This window comes from Schistosoma haematobium, chromosome 4, assembly GCF_000699445.3.
Source record: "Schistosoma haematobium chromosome 4, whole genome shotgun sequence".
Taxonomy (NCBI): Eukaryota; Metazoa; Platyhelminthes; class Trematoda; order Strigeidida; family Schistosomatidae; genus Schistosoma; species Schistosoma haematobium.
This window is the reverse complement of record NC_067199.1, coordinates 11,037,021-11,056,329: the sequence shown is the minus strand read 5'-3', so window position 1 is coordinate 11,056,329 and position 19,309 is coordinate 11,037,021. Positions and strand designations below refer to the sequence as shown.

General features: G+C 32.1%; 1 protein-coding gene across 1 annotated transcript in view; it reads left to right on the top strand.

Annotated features, from left to right (window-relative positions):
- MS3_00007374 (uncharacterized protein) overlaps positions 1–19,309 on the top strand; it is a 43,811-nt gene that overhangs the window by 13,349 nt on the left and 11,153 nt on the right. The window contains exons 5-8 of the mRNA XM_051215639.1: positions 3,209–3,295; positions 9,596–9,973; positions 13,723–13,802; positions 16,289–16,638. Of these exons, the coding sequence (XP_051066169.1) occupies positions 3,209–3,295; positions 9,596–9,973; positions 13,723–13,802; positions 16,289–16,638 (895 nt within the window). The remainder of the gene's footprint in view (positions 1–3,208; positions 3,296–9,595; positions 9,974–13,722; positions 13,803–16,288; positions 16,639–19,309) is intronic.

Here is a 19,309-nt window from a genome sequence, read left to right as displayed (position 1 = left end):
TTATTTAGTTATAAAGCACTATTGATTTTCCCATTAACTTAACAAGGTAATTCAAAGCACAGTATGTTATTATAGGATTCTGTGTGTTTCATCCTTCTTGATCCATGTTTTCATCCGCATATGGGTTTGTACGATTATTTTATGTAGTTTTGCTGAAAATACTTTAATTATTATCTAAAATTAATTGAAAACAGCAACTACGAATTAAGTTTCTATGCATTGAAGTGATTGTCGTTTCACTGAACATCTTAAGGTATCTCCAAATGTCTGTTATAAACATATGTCCAGTGTAACACAGATCAACATATAGAGTTGAAAAACATGAACTCAATGAAAGTTAAATTTTAAAATAAAATCTCCAATAAAAAGATTACAAGTCAGTATAAGGTTTTGAAGACCAAAGATCTTGGATTCGATTCCCACGTGTGGTGTCGTAGATGAGTACTGCTTAGAAGTTGTGTGATAGGGTGAAACAGCTGTCAAGTGCCTGCATTTTTTAACGATAGTCCAACTTAGATCGGTTCACAATTTCACCAGCTAGAATTACACTGTTGTATACAAACCTTACTCACTAAATAAACAGAAAAATGACCCCAAAGTGTTAGGTAAAACATACCTAGTAAACATTGACGATTAATTTTAGCTTTTTTATGAATGTAAAGGTCATTTATGTTGTTGACACAGTGTTTTAATTTTCATCTTGTTTTTTAACAGTTTAATAGTCTAATCGTCTTATAAGATGAATCATTATTATTTCTTGGTTATATTAGGTGGTTTTTTTCACATCACTTGATATATTCAATTAATTCTTTGTCTCATTTAATGTTTTTCATTAGTGAATAACAAATTTAGTCATCAGGATGCTGTTTTTATGTACTTCTATTGGTAATTGAAATGTGGCCAATTTAAAATTAATGCTGTCGTGCAATACATGTTTATTATTGATTTTGTTGAAAATTCCAGTTATATTAACTACTCTCTGAATAATGACCCATATCATATTTGTATAGTCCTTCAGTGTTGATCGAATTCTACTGATTAATTGAGATAATATCATTAGTCTTAGTGACACGACATCACATTTTATATATTTTGATATGTTGATTCGACTGTAGGTAGTCGATAGAATACCCTGTTCAACATAGTTTTTGTGCTAGCTGATACTCGTTAAAGGAATTGATACTCCTCATGGGATTCGAAATCACTTGACTCCATTTCATAGCTTGAGATATTATCAGAGATCTATTCAACTCACGAGTGAACTTCTGTAGGATTTCCTGTATAACAATGGTGAGTCACATAGATTGGTGATTATATTGCCACTTGACTAACAGAATTTGATCAGCACTAAATGACCTGATAAATGTGACATTGAACACTACGGACAGGATTAGGTATCTCAAAGTTTTAGAGACACCTTACTAACGAGTTCTAACTAACTTGAAACCAAAATTGAACAGGGTCTCCTGTAGACCAATTCCAACCACCTTATTTATTTATTTTATTTATTTTAACACATAAATATTGGTACAAGGAGGCACCAAATACATATGCGCCATACAAATCTCATTTGATATGTGTGAGGGCTGTGATACTGCTCAGGTGCCGAAACTGAAGCAGGTGGTTTTCCTGGGGGGCCACACCCGGAGCCGTCGACATGAAGGTCTGATCCACAAGTCAGTGGAGCAACGTAAGGAGATGCAGTCTCATGGTAGCCGGTGACCAACGATTGGTTCATACGCCATTTGTTCCTTCAGGATACTGGAACCCATGTGCACTATTGGTTTGTAATCAGGGTTTTCCAACTCCCCTAGGTGAACCCTCCGTATCCACCAACCCGGTTAAAGCGCCGGACATTCGCTTTTCGTCCTCTCAATTTCGTAAACACCACCCCCGCTACGAGAAGGCAGTGAGTAGGACTTCCTTGACAGAGGCTATATACGCGTGACCATGTGAGAGCATTTCGAGAGGGATAGCGGACTCTCCCCACTCTCGGCCGTACCAGGGCATTTGGGGGCATTCCAACCACCTAACATATTTCAGTTAATCTGAGGACAAAGTATGGACGTTATATGTTAACTGAAGTTATCAATAGTTTTTTTGACGATGTTTAATTTCATTCAAACCATATATATGAACATTTCGTGTATCTGAATAGTGTTTATGAAACTGTCAAATTGGGAGGAGTCATATTGACAAGTGGAGTTTTTCACTTTATCTCAATGATCTGACCAATAAAAACTAATTATTCATTATCTACAACAATTTCGTTATAGCAATTTGTCTATAAAAAATAGGCCGAGTACATGATATTTTTGCAAATGTACTTAAAAGATTTGACGTTTTATAACTAAATTTTTTTAAAAACTCTCCACGTTTTATTTGTTTTTTGTTTGCTGAATTCCTTAGCTTCAGTTCCAACATTATTATTAATTCTGAGATCATGTCATGTTTGAGTATGCCATAGGAAGATAATATTTTCGTATAAGTAAAGCAATCCTGTATCATTTGCTCCAAAAGGTTGCGCTCTTCTTTTCTCCACTAACCTAACAATGATTGTGTTTTTCTAACTTTTCGACTAGTACCTCTGATTGTCACTTTTTGATATCAAATTATTGGATAGGAAGTAAGTTTTTTTTTAGCTTAATGTCTTCATCAGGGATCGATCTTAGCACCCTCACGCTTCACGATAATTGCTCAACCTCAGTATCACCATAAACTAATTGATATTTCCAACTTCAATCGATTCACAATATTCCGTCGTTATTGCTAAGACTTATCTCAAGTTCAATGTGATTAAACTTTATTTACTTTTCCCAAAACGATTTATTCATTTAACTGAAGTAATTTTTAATTATTATCTTAGTGATATTATTGAATGTTTGTTAATAATACATTTTTTCATCAATGAAATAATGTCACAACAATGAATTTCGTAGATTAGATCTTTAAAAATAATCCAATAATTTTTTTCAATACATTTCTTATATTCTGTTTTCATAGATACGAGTGTTTTTCTTGTTTGTTTGTTATATTTGTTTTTGTCTACTGGACTAGTGAAGTTAAAACAAAGGATCAAATGTTATCTCTACTTATACTGCTGTTTTTACTAATATTATTCATAAGTGACAATTCTCTTGTTAACCAATCATACTATTTCAGGTGATCACAACAATATATTTCCATTTTCTACTTTTCCTTTTAACAGATTGCTCATCCCCTGATACAATCATGTCTTTTGCACTGTATACATGCTATCTTCTTTGTTTCTATCATTGGTCCAGCGTTAACACAGGTATGTTGTAGATTGATATATATTATAATTTGTCAGTTTTCTCAATCACCATTGTTTTGTCGATGGAAATAAATTTACTACTCCGTTTTCTGTTTTCAAACCGATTAAGCAATATACAGGATAGCTTTAAAACTCAGGATCTAAGGAAAGACAGAAAGACAGCGAACCTATTCAACCCCTCATCCCGGTTGCTACATAAACCCTAACCAGGTAATTTATATATGCTTAAATGGTTCAAATCAACAGTTTGTGAGTTCATGGAACGTTTTCATGTTTTTGTTTGGGCGTCTTTAGCCTTCTTCCAACCTACTTCTACTCCAGTAATGATCGCTTATCAAGGTAGAAAATGTCTCAGTATATGTAACACATGTTCAAGCCGTTTAAGTTGATGTAAAATTACAACCAGATCAATCAATTTACATCTTTACCATGTCTCAAAGTTGATTACTTAGTCGTTCAATGAAACGGAAACAATACTTCTGAGATACTTGTGATCAATAACCTGCAGCCTAAACATTTCTCTCACAAGCCATGTTTCACATCCACAGAATAATAGGGAGTGGATTGTTATGCAATATACTCATCCTTTGGTTAATGGACAAGCATTTCGGCCCCTCCACGAATGGCGCAGATTTAAAAAGGCTGACCGGACCATCTGAATCCGTGACAAGATTTTTTTACATCAACTTACTAGGACTAATGAGATTTCCTAGGTAAATGAATTAGTCATCGTAGTTAACTACTTCATTTCTTTCTAATCAATCTAGGTATTGATGCAGTTTAGTCGTGAAACAGTTAATAGACTCTAAATTTTATCAGAGTTCTCACTAAATCGGACTTCGTTATTTTCATAGTCCACATCAATAAGATGAACCCCCTGAGAAGAAGTGACTGGCTTCAGATAATTTCCATTTATCGAGATGATGCCGTAAATGGTGGCGGATATGACAAGATTGATTTACCCTGACTGTTGTAAAATCAGTTTTTTTCTTGCAATATCAGTTCTTATACTTATTGAAATTAAAATATATAGTACTATTTTATCAAGTAGTCGGTCATTATCTTTTTTAAATATACAATTAATAATCAAACAAATCGTTTCCTTATAATAATCTACATAAAATCATTGAATCACAATTGTGATAGGTATTTTCCAAAATTACGAATGAATGACTTTAGCAATTCACTTCTGTTATGTTTCTTTCACTTTCTCTTTAAAAAAAGGTTTATTATGAAATGAACCTGGAGAGTTAGCTCCAAAAGACACATGAATTAAAATTATTGTCTCTCTCTCTCTCTGTGTGTATGTGGCCATACTGTTTTTCACTCTCTTTAATTTATTTTATTTTCTAATGATTATTTCATAATTCATTAATTAATTAATTAATAAAACACAAGAATTCAATGATAGATTTTGTTTTAAGAGAAAAAAAATAATCTATTAGTATTCAATATGTCAATAATCATTATTGTTGTTAGTACATTTATCGATAGTAATTAGTTCAATTGGTTTGGATTTATTTATTTATTTATTGGAACAAATAACTGATATGAACTAGAGTACTTTATCAAGTCAATTTATAACATAATAAATTTTGATTTTTGGACATATGACAAACCATTAAAAATGGTACAGTTAAATGATTAATTTTTGTTGTTGTTGTTTTTTGTGAGTAACTTCATATTGGATAAAAAATATGAACATAATGATTTCATTAAATTACTTAAACTAATATAAACTTATCAATCATAATTGAGAATGGAAATTATCATTATTTATTGTCTAATAGTTGATTTGTGTAAATAATTGATTACATTTGTAACTTAATATTTTATTGGAAAATATATGAAGGAATGAAAGATTTGTTATGTATGTTTAATCACTATATACACCTACTTTAGCATATGATGTTGACTTATAGTAAACTAGAAGAAAGATAAAATTCCATTAATCTCTAAAATTATCACACAATCCATGAACTCCACTAAACTATTACACCACCCACCCTCAATTATTTTCTCTTTTCTAACATCAATTAACCTCTGACCTGTTCGAGATATATATATATATATATATATATATATATATATATATATATATATATAGTTATTATTGTAAACCTTTGTCATTCCAGTTATTTACATTCATTTATGTGAATTGTTTCACACTATCTCAATGTAAAAAATTCTATCACAATTTTGGTTTGTAATCAGCTGACGAGAAACCTCGAAATATTGTGAATTCATACTATTCTGCATCAATATTTGTTCTTGCTTTATTTAAATTCATAAAGGGAACTAATTGTAAGAAAGATAAAAGTTGAAACTCTGCTTCATTTTGTTTGATTCAAATAATTCATTAATTAGTATCTGTTAGATTCCATACAAACAGTGTGACTTATGATCATACAACTATATCAGTAATTTGACTATCAAGTTAATCTTTAAATCGTTAGATCATTTTAACCTCAACTTTAGAAAGGAGTTATTTTAACAATGAATAATTTCAAATGGTTTAAATCTCTTCAGACACGTTAATATTATTATTCTATTTTTTCTCGTTTGCCATTTTTGTAAATGAAACATACACATGTATACTGTTGAATACTTTATTTACTAGATTGAAGATATTTATTTTAATTATGATGTAATATATGAAGTGCCATTATGCATTAAAATACTCCCTTAATTTATTGCAAATATTAGTCGTGTATTGAGTCAATCTATCGCTGATTCCTGTTGTTGTCATTATCATCATTTAGTTGACCATCTATGGGTATGTGGAATTAACTACAGGGTCACAATCGCTTAGATGCATTCACTCTATTTTACTGTTGATCTGGTGTCTCAGTATTCTTTCATACATCTTTTCATTCCGTCTTTTCGAACTATATTCCTCAGTTACATGGGATAGAAAAGTTGTGGTTATTAGTGGTATGAAGGACGAGCTTTTCTTCATATTATAAATTCGTCAGCCGGATGTACCTGCATTTTAGAGTTATTGTTCATACCGAAACTCAAATGTAGTACTTTTCACTTCAAATGCCAAACGTATTATCCACTGAGCTACTGAGTCCAAATAATCACTGATTTGTTCAAATTTCAATCCCTAATATCAAAAAGGAGATAACTCAAAATCTTATCAGTCAGATATTCTCGAGTTTTTATTCTTATCATTGTCACTACAATAATCTCGATTTCTTGAGTATATTTACTTTAATAATCTCATCATGTCTTTATGATATGATATTGTTGATTGCACTAACGCGCATTTATCCCAGGCTCTACGCTGGATACTTCAATGGCTTACATCATGGTTAGTGAGTTTATGTGTAGTATGTTATTTTAATAGTTCATATAAGAAATTCGTTTTTACAAAAGTGTTAGTTAAACTTCCTTAAATCATTGAAATCTATAAACAGTATTGACGAAATGAACTCTAGTGGACAGAAATACGTTTTTTTAAAAAAAATGTGTGTGTGTGAACGGAGCAATATGTCAGTTTAGAGTAATATGTTGCTAGAAATGTTGATAAATATGAAGATTTGGGAATTTATTCATTCTTTTCCGATTGATAGTTAATATTAATTTGGTTTCCAAGTTGATAATCGGCTTTCGACCATGAGGTTGGCAGTTCCAACCCTATTCACATCAAATTCCGTTCGAGCAGTCGGATAATATGAATAACTTTCACATATGCATACAAAATCCATTAAGTAAAGCCGAGCATATAAACTTTTACTCTGTAAATGAATGAGATCGTTCTATAGTTTTAGCTTGTCGTATTACTGAAAATTCTCCATTAAGCAATAATATCAAGCATTGAAATGATTACAAACACAGAACCTTTCATTTATGATTCAAATCAATAGTTAGTGAATTTTCGGTGTCTAAATCTTTGTACCACTCAATCTAAAAGAGATACATGGAGGGTGGTGTTTTACATGAACTGTGTACCATAATGTTTACGAATACCCAGTCATTGAGCCATCACTACCTTATGATTTACATGTCTTTGATCGTAATTCACTTGATATTTCTGTTAGATAATAATAACTTTTCACTGAGACTTTTCACCAGATATATTGTAGTCTTCCAAGTATCTCTATGTTAAACGACCATGGCCTAAACTCTCATAAGATTAGATAAGATTTAAACTATTTTTCCTTTATATTATGTTTAAAGTTCCGAAAATTCTGAATTTTTTTGTTAAGAAAGTGTGTGTTCTATATATGTATGAAATTCATCAAGCTAAATAATAAGATTCAATTTAAAGAATAATTTATTGAAATAATGAAGAATGTTTGTAGCTCAAGACATGGATGTTGAAGGTAATTTGGTCTCTGACATAGATGGTTCCATTATGAAGAAATTCTAGTGGCTTACTTCTTTTTGAATTATATAGTGATAATGTTGTTCACAAAGGACAATGAAAACTTCATAACCAAACCATCCAGTTCGCAGACCAAAATACTTCCAATAAATTTTCTTATTCGACATTTTAAAAACTTGTCTAAATTTACAACTGAAACGAAAACTTTTTCCAAAGCCCATGTATGTATATTTATAACTTAAAAAAGAGTACCTTTTTAGTGATAGAAATAATAATTATGATCATTATTGAGTGTGATTCTATGGCTTAATCAATATTTCTTTAGAGTAGTAAAAAGGTCATGTACTTTCTATTAATTTCCATCATTAGACTTGAATGAAAAAAGACACTTAGTTATTCTTCTTTCTTTTACTTTTATTTCTCATCCACTTTTAAGTTTTTTGTTTAGTGATAGGTTGTAGTTAAAACTGTTGTCAATACCGACATTTTGTTTAAATAGATAGATAGATATATCTTTTCATAAACTGTGTATGGCAATCAACATGAGATCTTGTCTATCTGTAATGACTAGATTCTATTAATGGAAAAATATCGATGTGATTGGTGTTGATTTTTAACAATAGTTTGTAAACGGTTTTTATTACAATATTTTGGTATAATTTAGCAAGCTGTTCAAATTGCTGAACAGGAAGCTGTGGACCTAGATTTCATGTTATTTGGGACTCGTGAGCAAGGTATATCTGTGAATTTTCTGGGAACTAGTGTCCTGCACGTTGTTCAAACCTTAACAATCATACATGCTACCACTAAACCTTTTATCCATGAATGATCCCTGATTTTACTTGATTATGAGTAGTTCTCCAGTTAGTACTAAATAACTACTAAAACTTTTGAAGTTTGGTCGTCGGGTATACTCAACAAAATGCACATCAATCTTGAAGTAACTCATGATTAATAAGAGACTTAAACCTGTATCGCGCAATCTAAAAGTAAGAAAATTTTCCATCTAACTGTTCAGACCTTGACTAAATTTGTCTATGCCTCAGATATTTATAATTGGTTGACCACTGAGAAGTGACCAATATTATTTTTCTTTAGTTCTTGGTGCTAATCGAACTCTATCAATAAAGTTGCGATATATTTTGGAATAAAATGTTTTTCATGGTTTAACCCACAAGCTGATATCAGTTAAAGCACCATTGAAAGCCTAGAAGCATCGTACACCTGTTTTATCGTAGTATGGGGACTCCTAGGCAATGCCAATTCTGTTGCGAAGCTGTAACCAGTGGAACTCTACCATGTCAGATGTGAGACAGTTATCCATTGCACACAATATCTTGGATCTGTTGAAGTTAAGCATTAACACTGTTGGGCTTCAGATCGGTGGTCTAGACGTTAGCGTTCGTGCGCGATACTGAAGATCCTGAGTTCGATTCCTCAATGCGGGGTCTTGGACGAGTACTGCCGGGGAGTCCCGTACTAGGACGAAACCGCTGTCTTATGCCTCCTGGTTTTAAACGGTAGTAGTGGAGCCATGATTGACCTCCCGTTGGTCTAAGGTGTTTACATTAGTTGATCGCTGAGTAATAAGTAATCAGTATCATGTTTGTCAAGTTCTTAGTACTGATCATTTGCGGTATGTGGCCATCGCTCATGGTTAGTAAATATCTCATAAAGTATATGCGATTGGACGTCCCTATTTTGAATCCAACAAAAAGCACCAGTTCCCTGACGATGTCAGGTACCTATCGTTGACTAGTGATAACCAGCACAAAACCTAGATCTAGGGCTTTCTGTCAAGTACCTCCGATATTTGTAGTGTTTCCATGCTTACATTATACGATGTTTACCTAATCAGAATTAATGAATGGATAATGGAACTGGTGTATAATTTTGCCTGTTGATTGGTTTACTTTTTTCCTGTTTTTACATTGTTTTCGTCTTCCTTTTTCTTTTTTCACTTTTAGAAAGCTCCTGAAGATGTTATCACAGCTACTGTCTACCTGGAACAATTTATCATTCATACTGTAGGCTCTTCATTACTTCCCATACTATTGCGATTTCTATTAATGAAACTACCTTCAACCATTATATTTGGTACCAATTCACAAATGAATCAAATGACTACAAGTACGTCAACAACACCCGAAGGAATTAATCCCATTGGTTCTTGTCAGTCGTCCTCTGTCGAGGCTACGCTTAAAGATGATGATAATAATTCGCCTGTATTTTCACCTGAATCTTGTGATGATCCATCATTATTCGGTGAGAATCAATTTATCACTTCTAATAGTATAACTTATATGGATTTGATAATTGCTCGTATACATCAGTGTAATAGTTTAGTAAGTTATTTATCTATTTCTTTATTATTTTTCTGTCAAAATATGTAGTGATATATTTGTATGTATAAACTTATGCAGTCGCTCTATATTCTCTCTGACCTATCGAGTCTTAAAATTACCTCACGCTTTTTATTCATCGAATTTATTATTTGTTGTTTTTGGGGAATCTCAAAATATCCATCCTCAAAGTCTATAGTGGTCCGAAAAATGCCAGAAAACGTATTATCCAACAACCGTTGATTAAACGCTTTTCAGAAAAACCTAGAAAATGAAAAGTCGTGTATCACGTCTTTGATTGGATATTTACCTATAGCTCTACCAGTCCAAGTTCACATATAATTCTATAAATACACTCGGTCCTCATTATCTAAACTAACACTGGAGTAAAGCTCTTACTCACATTTCCCACCTTTTCTTTATTGTTCCAGTTGACTTGTAAGGGATGTTCAGCATTATGGGATTGTGGCTAAGAAGTTAGTAACAAGCGTTTCACTACCAGACATCAGTTTGCCATTCATATTATCTATGCCTAATCTTTTCGACTACTACTACTGATACTTTTACTGCTAGTACTACTTAGGGATTTATTTTGATAACTTTATCTTCCACTATTAATGTGATGTGCCGAGTTGAACCAATGCATATATATGCTGGGTTTTATGTTGCTTATGAATAACTGACTGATTGCACATATGTTCGGTATACTTCAAATATTTAAAGCAATTAGTCCCTTTTATAAATTTCGATAGAGCAATTAGAAGACGAAGTTGATTTGAAAAATGTGATGTATTTGCACTATGTATTTTGAACAATCTGGTCACACATTTTAGTCAGAGCATTTTTGTATGAAAATTAAATGAAAGTCCAAGTAAAAAAAGTAATAAAAGGGAGAGAAACATTTAACATCGTATAGAAAGAATAGGAAACTGTCGCATTATCCTAGGTCATAAAATGACTTAAAGATTACTCCATCTTCTAATTGCTTTATCGAAATACTTCAAATAGTCTTTACTTTGCTCTTTTTTATAAAGAGTTAGTTCTGACTTAACTAAAAATTCATAACTTCCTCACTCAACTGTTCTGCGGTTTGTCACTTTTTAATTCTACATTTCTTCATGTTTCCCTAATGTCATAGATATACTATTTAAAACAGACCAGTTATTGTGCATTATTTGGGTTTCGCGTTGAGAGTGGAAGCTGTTTTTCCTTTCCTTTCACTCTGGTGACTTCGCGAGTCATAGAGCCGGATTCCACATCTTTTAACACGTCTCCGTTCAATAAACGGTGATCTTAAGAACTTACACCATGCCTTGGTTTTATCTCCTTTAGTCTTTATACAACCGATGTTGTGTATACATGTTTCCTATTTCAATAAGGCATTACATTGACGTCCATTCGATTGTTCTTAAAATTTTGACGTTACGCTGCATCACTTATCGATGGAAGTCAGAACTGTGACCCATTTGATACTGAATCTATACATTACATGATTTCTGAAAGCTCCTGGATTTCATTGCTGGTGAGGACTATTAAGGACTTCAAGACTAAAGTAGATATAATTTGCAATTTACCTTAGTTCCAAATAGTTGTTCAGTTCATCTCACTTCGTCACAACATAAGCTATTTTCAGAGTAAACTGACTTTACACATAAACTACTCCCTGAAGCTCTAGTGATGAGTGATAACTAGTTGAGTTTAAAGTTTTCAAAAGTGAAACACTGGTCGCTAGTGATTTTCCGACGAAGTTTAGAATGTGTACAATTGAACCTTAACCCAATAGTAGTTCTAAAGGTTTAGCGCTTGTTACAAGATCTGTAGATCAGGTCATGAGATCAATCCCTGACTGGATTATACGTGTCATCTGTTAAGAATTTACATAGCTGTTCAATGCTTCCTGTTTTTTAATGATACTTCATCTGAGATCAATACATGAAAAATATAACCTACAAATCGTATTTTGCGATTGCATCTTTCTATCACTAGATTTTTTAAATAAATATTAAGTACTCCGTTAGGTAGGAAGTGATTTATTAATTGTAAACATAGGGTTGTGGAGATTGTTGAGTTTCATTGAATTCACTCTGTCTAACCAGTTTTTCCAGGTTTTAAATTGTGGTCTAATATTGGTCGGTTCATTATTTTAATGGAATTCAAAAGTCTTCACAAACCTATACTTACAAGTATCATGTGCACACTAGTGACTAGCTGTAGTTGTAATGAGAAGCCGTGACCATTGGAGTCCAACCGTGTTAAGTCTGAGGCAACTACTCTATGAAGGTAGTGGAAGATGTTCACGTCAAACCAGCGGTTTAGCGGTTAAGCGTTTACGCGCATGACCGAAAATCCTAAGTTCGATTCATGTATACGGAATCGTGGGTACGCACTACTGAAGAATCGCATACTGTGACGAAACGGCTGTCCAGTGCTTCCAGGTTTTAAATGGTGGTCTAACATTGATCAGTTCATGATTCCAAAGATTCATTAATGTTAATATTATTGCTATCACTAATGCTATTTTTGCATTTACTCTCTTAATGATTTGAGTTTTGGGTGTGACCAGATCATTGTATGATTGCATTGATTTATTTTCTTCGTGGACAGGAGTATAATTGTTATAAGAATGTGTTTCTATTTTTCTGTATGTGTGTTTATATGTTTAATTTTCTTTCATTGTTCATTATAAATGATCGTTACTTTTTAAGTGGGGTAATATAATTTTTAATCACAACATTTATACGTTAGCTTGATTCTTATGGAATTATATACACAGAGAGAGAGGGAGTAAGAGTTATGTGTGTTATTCTGTAGTTAATTGTTAAGCCACTTTTGATCTATATATTTTTTCGTACATATTGATAATACATTAATAAATAGACTTTTTATTTATTTGCATAAATACTGTATACACTACTTATATAGTATTGACAGTTCGAACAGTTCAATTCGTACTATTATACAACTGTGATCAATGTTCAATTAAAATAGAAGATATAGTTTTCTACCATTTGACTATGATTAGTTTTAGAGCTTTATTCAGTTTTAATGGAAAAACTGAACATATAGGCAAACTAAATTCAGTTATTCGGTCAGTCATTATAAACACAAAGCATGATATAAATATATCTGCGTTGAATAAAGTTGCCATACAACGAAATCACTATCCATCTTTGCTTATAATGCTTGTGAATTAAGGCAATATCGAGGCGATACGCGCAGTATGCACATATGCCAATAAGAGACTGATCACTTGCAGTGCTAAACACCAATAGGAAGATTCAAGTAAACAATACCAAGTGAATTTAATAATTGTATCATTTCTTATCTAAATGGTTTAGAATATTTGTAGCTCAGGTAAATATTTTTCTGACGATGATATTACATTTTTTAGTGAGTTATCTAATTTTACTATGATGAATCTTTCATTGTCGTACACAAGAATGACAATATAAATAAAGTGATTGTTGCATTTTTTCAGTTTTATATCATAAATCAACTTTAGGCAAAGAAAAACGTAGACAACAAGTCAGCACTGAGTAACATTATTTGAAATTTTATCAGTAACATGTATTTATTCATACTCATTAATACACTCTAATGATGAGGTGAATAGTTTTGAAACCACAGTTCGAAACTTTACTTCTATGGAAAGGTATGGGTAATAGAATTCTCGTAAAATAACAATTATAAATTAGAAATCGATTTTTCATGTGTTTATTCTTCTTATTATTATTGTTATGTATTTGAAATAGCTCGGTATCACAACCATGTCGTTGATGAACACCATTATCGATCTACATTGTGAAGATATCATGTTCGTCCTTGTATTAAAGTTAGTTTTGAACTTTATTTATTAAATTGTTTTAATGTTCGCAAGTTTTTTTTGTGGCAGAAAAATAGTATAGGGACAAGTCTTTAAATCAACCACGATGAATTCCCAGTTACTTTCTAGTCAGTGTGAAAATAGCTGTTGTAAATGGTTAGTTTGTGTAGAAGAAAAAAAATAACATCGCGGATTGTAAATAAATTTTATACAATCAATTAAATCTATCAATTTATTCTACTTGGAAGTCGAAAAAATAACTACATACATACTTGTACTTTTAGATCAACATTATCCATCTTGTCAAACTGTTAAAATGATCTTAACAAATTTTTAACAGTCCCCATATTGTTCCTAATTAAGTTTAAATATTGATAATCAGGATTCAGGGTTGAGGTTTAAGGTTTTTACCACGAACTGACATCTAGATGTAATGTAAGAATTCTTTGTAGCCATAAAGAGCAGTGAATTTCCAACAAAAATGTCAGAGGATCTATCTCATTAGTTCATCCATTTAATGTTGTTCCACCAGATTTAGATTTGTTTCAGAATTAAGGGTTAGAACTTAGTAATAACGTTGATCTAATGACAATAAAACAATCTGCAAAGATGGAATTAGGCATTTTTACTCTTTGGATGCCAAAAATAATTTTTCATCTTCATTCTAAGCATGTTGCTCTTCATACACGATATTCGAATTTCGCACAAAAACTTAAAGGTTTTGTTCTCGATTCTAACTAATTCGTTCCTATACTTTGCTTTTGCCTCTTCTTTTCTTCCTCTCATTTCAAACACAATAACGGTTGTTTATTCTAATCAATTGAAATTATACATAGGCGTGGCGTAATTCTATGCATTTTAAACATGCTTCAAATTTGATTTTTACTATATTGTTAAACGAGGAATATATTGATTCCCTTTAAAAGTGGAATATTCAAAAATTCAAGGTTAAACAACAAACAACATTAAAGCATTTACTTGTCTATGATAATATGAATTAGCTTGATTAAAACGTGCACTCAGAATGTCCTTGAAATTAACCAATACGATCCGAGTGTTTTTTTTTTAATGGAAAAAAACTTCTATATACATGATCATTATAACTATCTGCTAGCATTATATTAGTGCACTCAGTGTTATATTTAAACATGAAGCTCTTTTTCATATGAATTAAATTTTAAAATTATTATTTCGAGTTTGCCAACAACGAGTACTACTGACATAAATATCAGTAGTTGTTAAACTAATCATATCAATAGATAACGCTTGTTTAAAACATGGTAATAATCTGTACACTTAATAAGATAGTTCCAATTGTTTTCACGATTATTTCGTCAAGAATTTATTTATCCGGCTCAATATAGCTTAGATGATATTGTTAAATTAGTCATAGCGAATGTGCGGGATCTGGTACAATTGTGTTGTCACAACAAGAAAAAAATCAACTATGTATGGAGTATAGACGTTGAAATAAGGATATTTCCGATAAAAAAATGTATTCAAAGAAACACTATTATTATTGAGGATTTAAATTGTCCCGTTGTTAACATTCAAGACTGCGACTCGGTTAGTATTTGTTGTTCTACATAAATCGTGTTTATTAATTTATTTTAAGCACATAAACATCGGCACAAGAGCTACCTAAATATATATGCGCCACACCGCGTCATTCGATTTGTGTAAACGATGGAATACCGCCCTGGCGCCTAAACCGAAAAAGGTGGTTTTCTTAGGAAGCCACTCTTCGACTCTTTGACCTAGAGGTCTAATCCGCAAGACAATGGAGTAACGTTAGGAGATCCAGTCCCATGGTAGCCGATGATCAACAATAAGTTCATACACCATTTATGTTTCCTCAGGATCCTAAACCTATGTGCACTATTGGTTTCGAATCAGGATTTTTCAAATTCTTTAGGTGGATCTTCCACATCCACCAACCCGGTTAAAGCGCTGGATATTCACTTTTCGTCCTCTCATTTCTGTAAACAACACCCCCTCTGCGAGAACGAAGTGAGTAATACTCCCCTGGTAGTTGTTGTATACACGAGGTCATGGGGGAACATTTAGAGAGGGAGAACCGAATCTCCCCACCCTCGGCCGCAGGAGGACATTTGGAGGCATACACATTATGTGCGGATTGACATCTTGTCACGTGTTTAATAGAATGGATGGACTGTGATTAGCAGTGGAATCGAAGACACGCGTGTCGTTATATTTGCAACTCGTTAACTAGTTGTGTATGCTTTCTGGTGTTGGTTTTCACATTGTGACCTGAACCTAGCATATTTCCTCCATCCCAAATCCTAGTGCTATCGAGCCCAGATAATTAATAGTAAGATTTTTTTTTGATCCTCTGAACTGGCCATAATACCATAATTCGAACTTTTGTTAGACACAGGAATTTGGAGGCTGGTGCTGTGGTATTTGATTAGTATCCATTTTATGTTGTCATAAAATAATTATTTTTCTTTCACTAGTATTTATTTACTTTTAAGGCATTTAATTTCAGTTAGAGATCATTTATTCAATATCGGATGGACATGGCCAGATCCTAGTAGTGTAACTGATGCATCAACAAAACTACTTAATTTATCCTCCTCCTCATCGTCTTTGAGATTTAATCTAGATTCAGCCAGATTTAATGCAACAACAGATGAAAGCATAATTCACCATTCAAATAGTTATCATTATCATCAGCATGAACAAAATCGACAACGCCAACCAAATCATCGCAATAATACAGTAGCTCAATTAGATATTGATAATGTGGAGGAGTTTAACTACTCTTCAGATCAATCATTGTCTAAAGAGTTACACAATAAGGATGAAGGACTTGAAGTTTTAGGTAAGATGTTTACGTATATATTCTTGTTGTTCAGTTGTTTGAATTTATTGTTCGATGAAATTACACCATGGATTCAAAAAAAGTAAAGTTAGTGTCTTTTGTGAAGTAAATAATCTGTCCGTCTATCAGCTAAAAAAACTAGTATACTGTAACACGTTTCACCTTCTCTTTCTTTTAATATAAACATGGTATTTAAAAATAGAGGATATTCGTAGGCTACTAGAATTTCATCATAGGTGCCTTCAAAACATTACTCGTGTATTGTAGAACGACTGAGTGATCAGTGACAAAGTTAAACGCAGTGTACTTTATAGAAATAATGAATCGGTTGATGGGGTTGTGAATCCCTATTGACTGAAGTAGTTGAGATATGCAATACGTATGCTTCACAATCACCTACCTCGATTTTCAATGTTGGCTGCAGTAGATCTAAGTTAGGAGAAATCTTGAGGAGGTCGAACTAAGATATGGTGATCAGTACTTAAAGACACTAAGTGGCATAACTCAAAGTTGGTCTCAGTAGTCCAGAAGCACTTACTCCTAATATTTACCTAAATATTGAGTCCCACTATTCCTGCACAAATACTTTTTCAAATCTTTCTCCATACCATTACTACTACTACGGTCATTATAATTCCTTGATTATTTATTTTGCTCCATCTTGTCGTACTTATATGAAAATGGAAATGTAGGCTAACACACATTTGAACCATACTGTAAGTTGGTTCTTATTAACTGACTTCAAACTAACACGATATATATATGGAAGTCGAGTAAAATGTTTTTATGAATGAGCCACACGATTGTAGATATTGAGTAAGACCTAATCAAAGGTATAAAGAAGGCAAAAATGGTTTTCATTGAAATACATAATATATGATTGGGATTAACACTTGCTTTCATAATAATCAGCAATAAAAACACCACTATATCACTTAAATGTTTGCAACTGTAGTCCATTTGCTTCACTAAGATATTTTAATTAAAACTCGCTCTTCGTTGTTAGATGTAATACTGACCCAAAATTTCCATTCATAAGTTAATATCTAAATTTTAGACTTACTGACTCTACAAAATATGGGCATTGTAAGTGCGGATCTCTTCAGATTGTAAAATTTACTATATGCCAGTGGTGAGTAGATTTCAATTGTGATCTAAATGATCATTCAGGCTTATATTTTTCAGCTTACCAATCTGTTAGTTTCAAATGACTGTGGTAATTAGCTACTTTAATGTCGAAACAAATGAAACAATTAACTTTTTAAACTTCGATCTAGATGCTTCAAAACGTTACGTTAAGTCATTTTTAAGGGCTAAAATCTGGTGAGTATATTCATAAGTAGATTCCATTAACATGTTTGAAGGACAAGTCCTAAATGTCACTTCAAGAAAACACATCTTACAGAGACTTGGATCCATACATTAATAAACATATTACCGCTGAACTATTCTCTTCACGACTAAACCCACTCAGAACTAAAATAATCACTGTGATCGTTCATTTAAAATAAAGCAAGATGATTCTATCTAAATTTGAATGTTAATTCAAATCCGAATCTTTTAAAAAGCCTAATCTTTTTCAATATATTTTGTCATTTTAATATCGATACATCATATTGATAACTACTACTAAGTAGGAAATCGTATGTAAAGTATAGATATATGGCCATTTTTCTTAATCATTCACTCATACTAAACTTTAATTGTATACTTAATTGCAGTAATAAAATTAATTAATCATAAAGCGTAAAATGTTTGAAAAACTTACCAATTAAAAATAATATAAATGAGGCGTAACTGTTTTACTGACAGTTGAAATGACAAAAAAGGTATTCACTAATGCAAACTTTTACTGTTGTTTTAACTAATAGGAATACTAATAATATTAATATTAATGATATATGACTTTAAATAATAATACCGTTTAATCATATCGGCTGTGAAACAAATATCATTAGTGACAATGAGTTACAGCCGTACAATTTCGCAAATTGACTGAGATTAGAAACGTAAAATATTAGATTCCAAGTCAGTGATTTGAAGGTTAAGTTTTCGTCTCTAAACTCGAAAGTCCTTAGTTCGATGACTAATGGAGTGTTGGATGCGCACTGCTGAGGAGTCTTATACTAGGACAAAACAACTGTTCAATACTTCCTAGTTTTCAACGGTTAACAAATCGTGTTTAGTCCGTGATGTAAAACCACAAATTACAATAATTGTTGTGCCATTTAACTATATAGAAGAGTGTAAGCAAAACAAGAAATTCAATGCGTTAGATTTTTTAAGTGTTATAAGTACAGTTGTATAAAAAGATACTACTATATTAAATTTTGACTGAAAACTACCGATTCTTTCTTTTAGATACGTATACATGAATAGATTTTAGATTATAACAAAGCTTAACGAATCAACATACCTTTTACTCTCATTCCATACATTCAGTTATTTCTAACCACTGTTTCATTATTCTTTGAAATTTTGAATCAAATTCTAAATCCATTTATTCTAAGTATATAATTCGTACAAACTGAAACCTGACAGATTATATTCCAAAAACTACATTTAAAGGTATTTTTCGATGATAATATCTGAATTGCGATTAAAAACTAGAGAATAGTGGTTTGGGATTTATCAGCTATCTACACTCACAAACAAACACTTTTGAATCAAA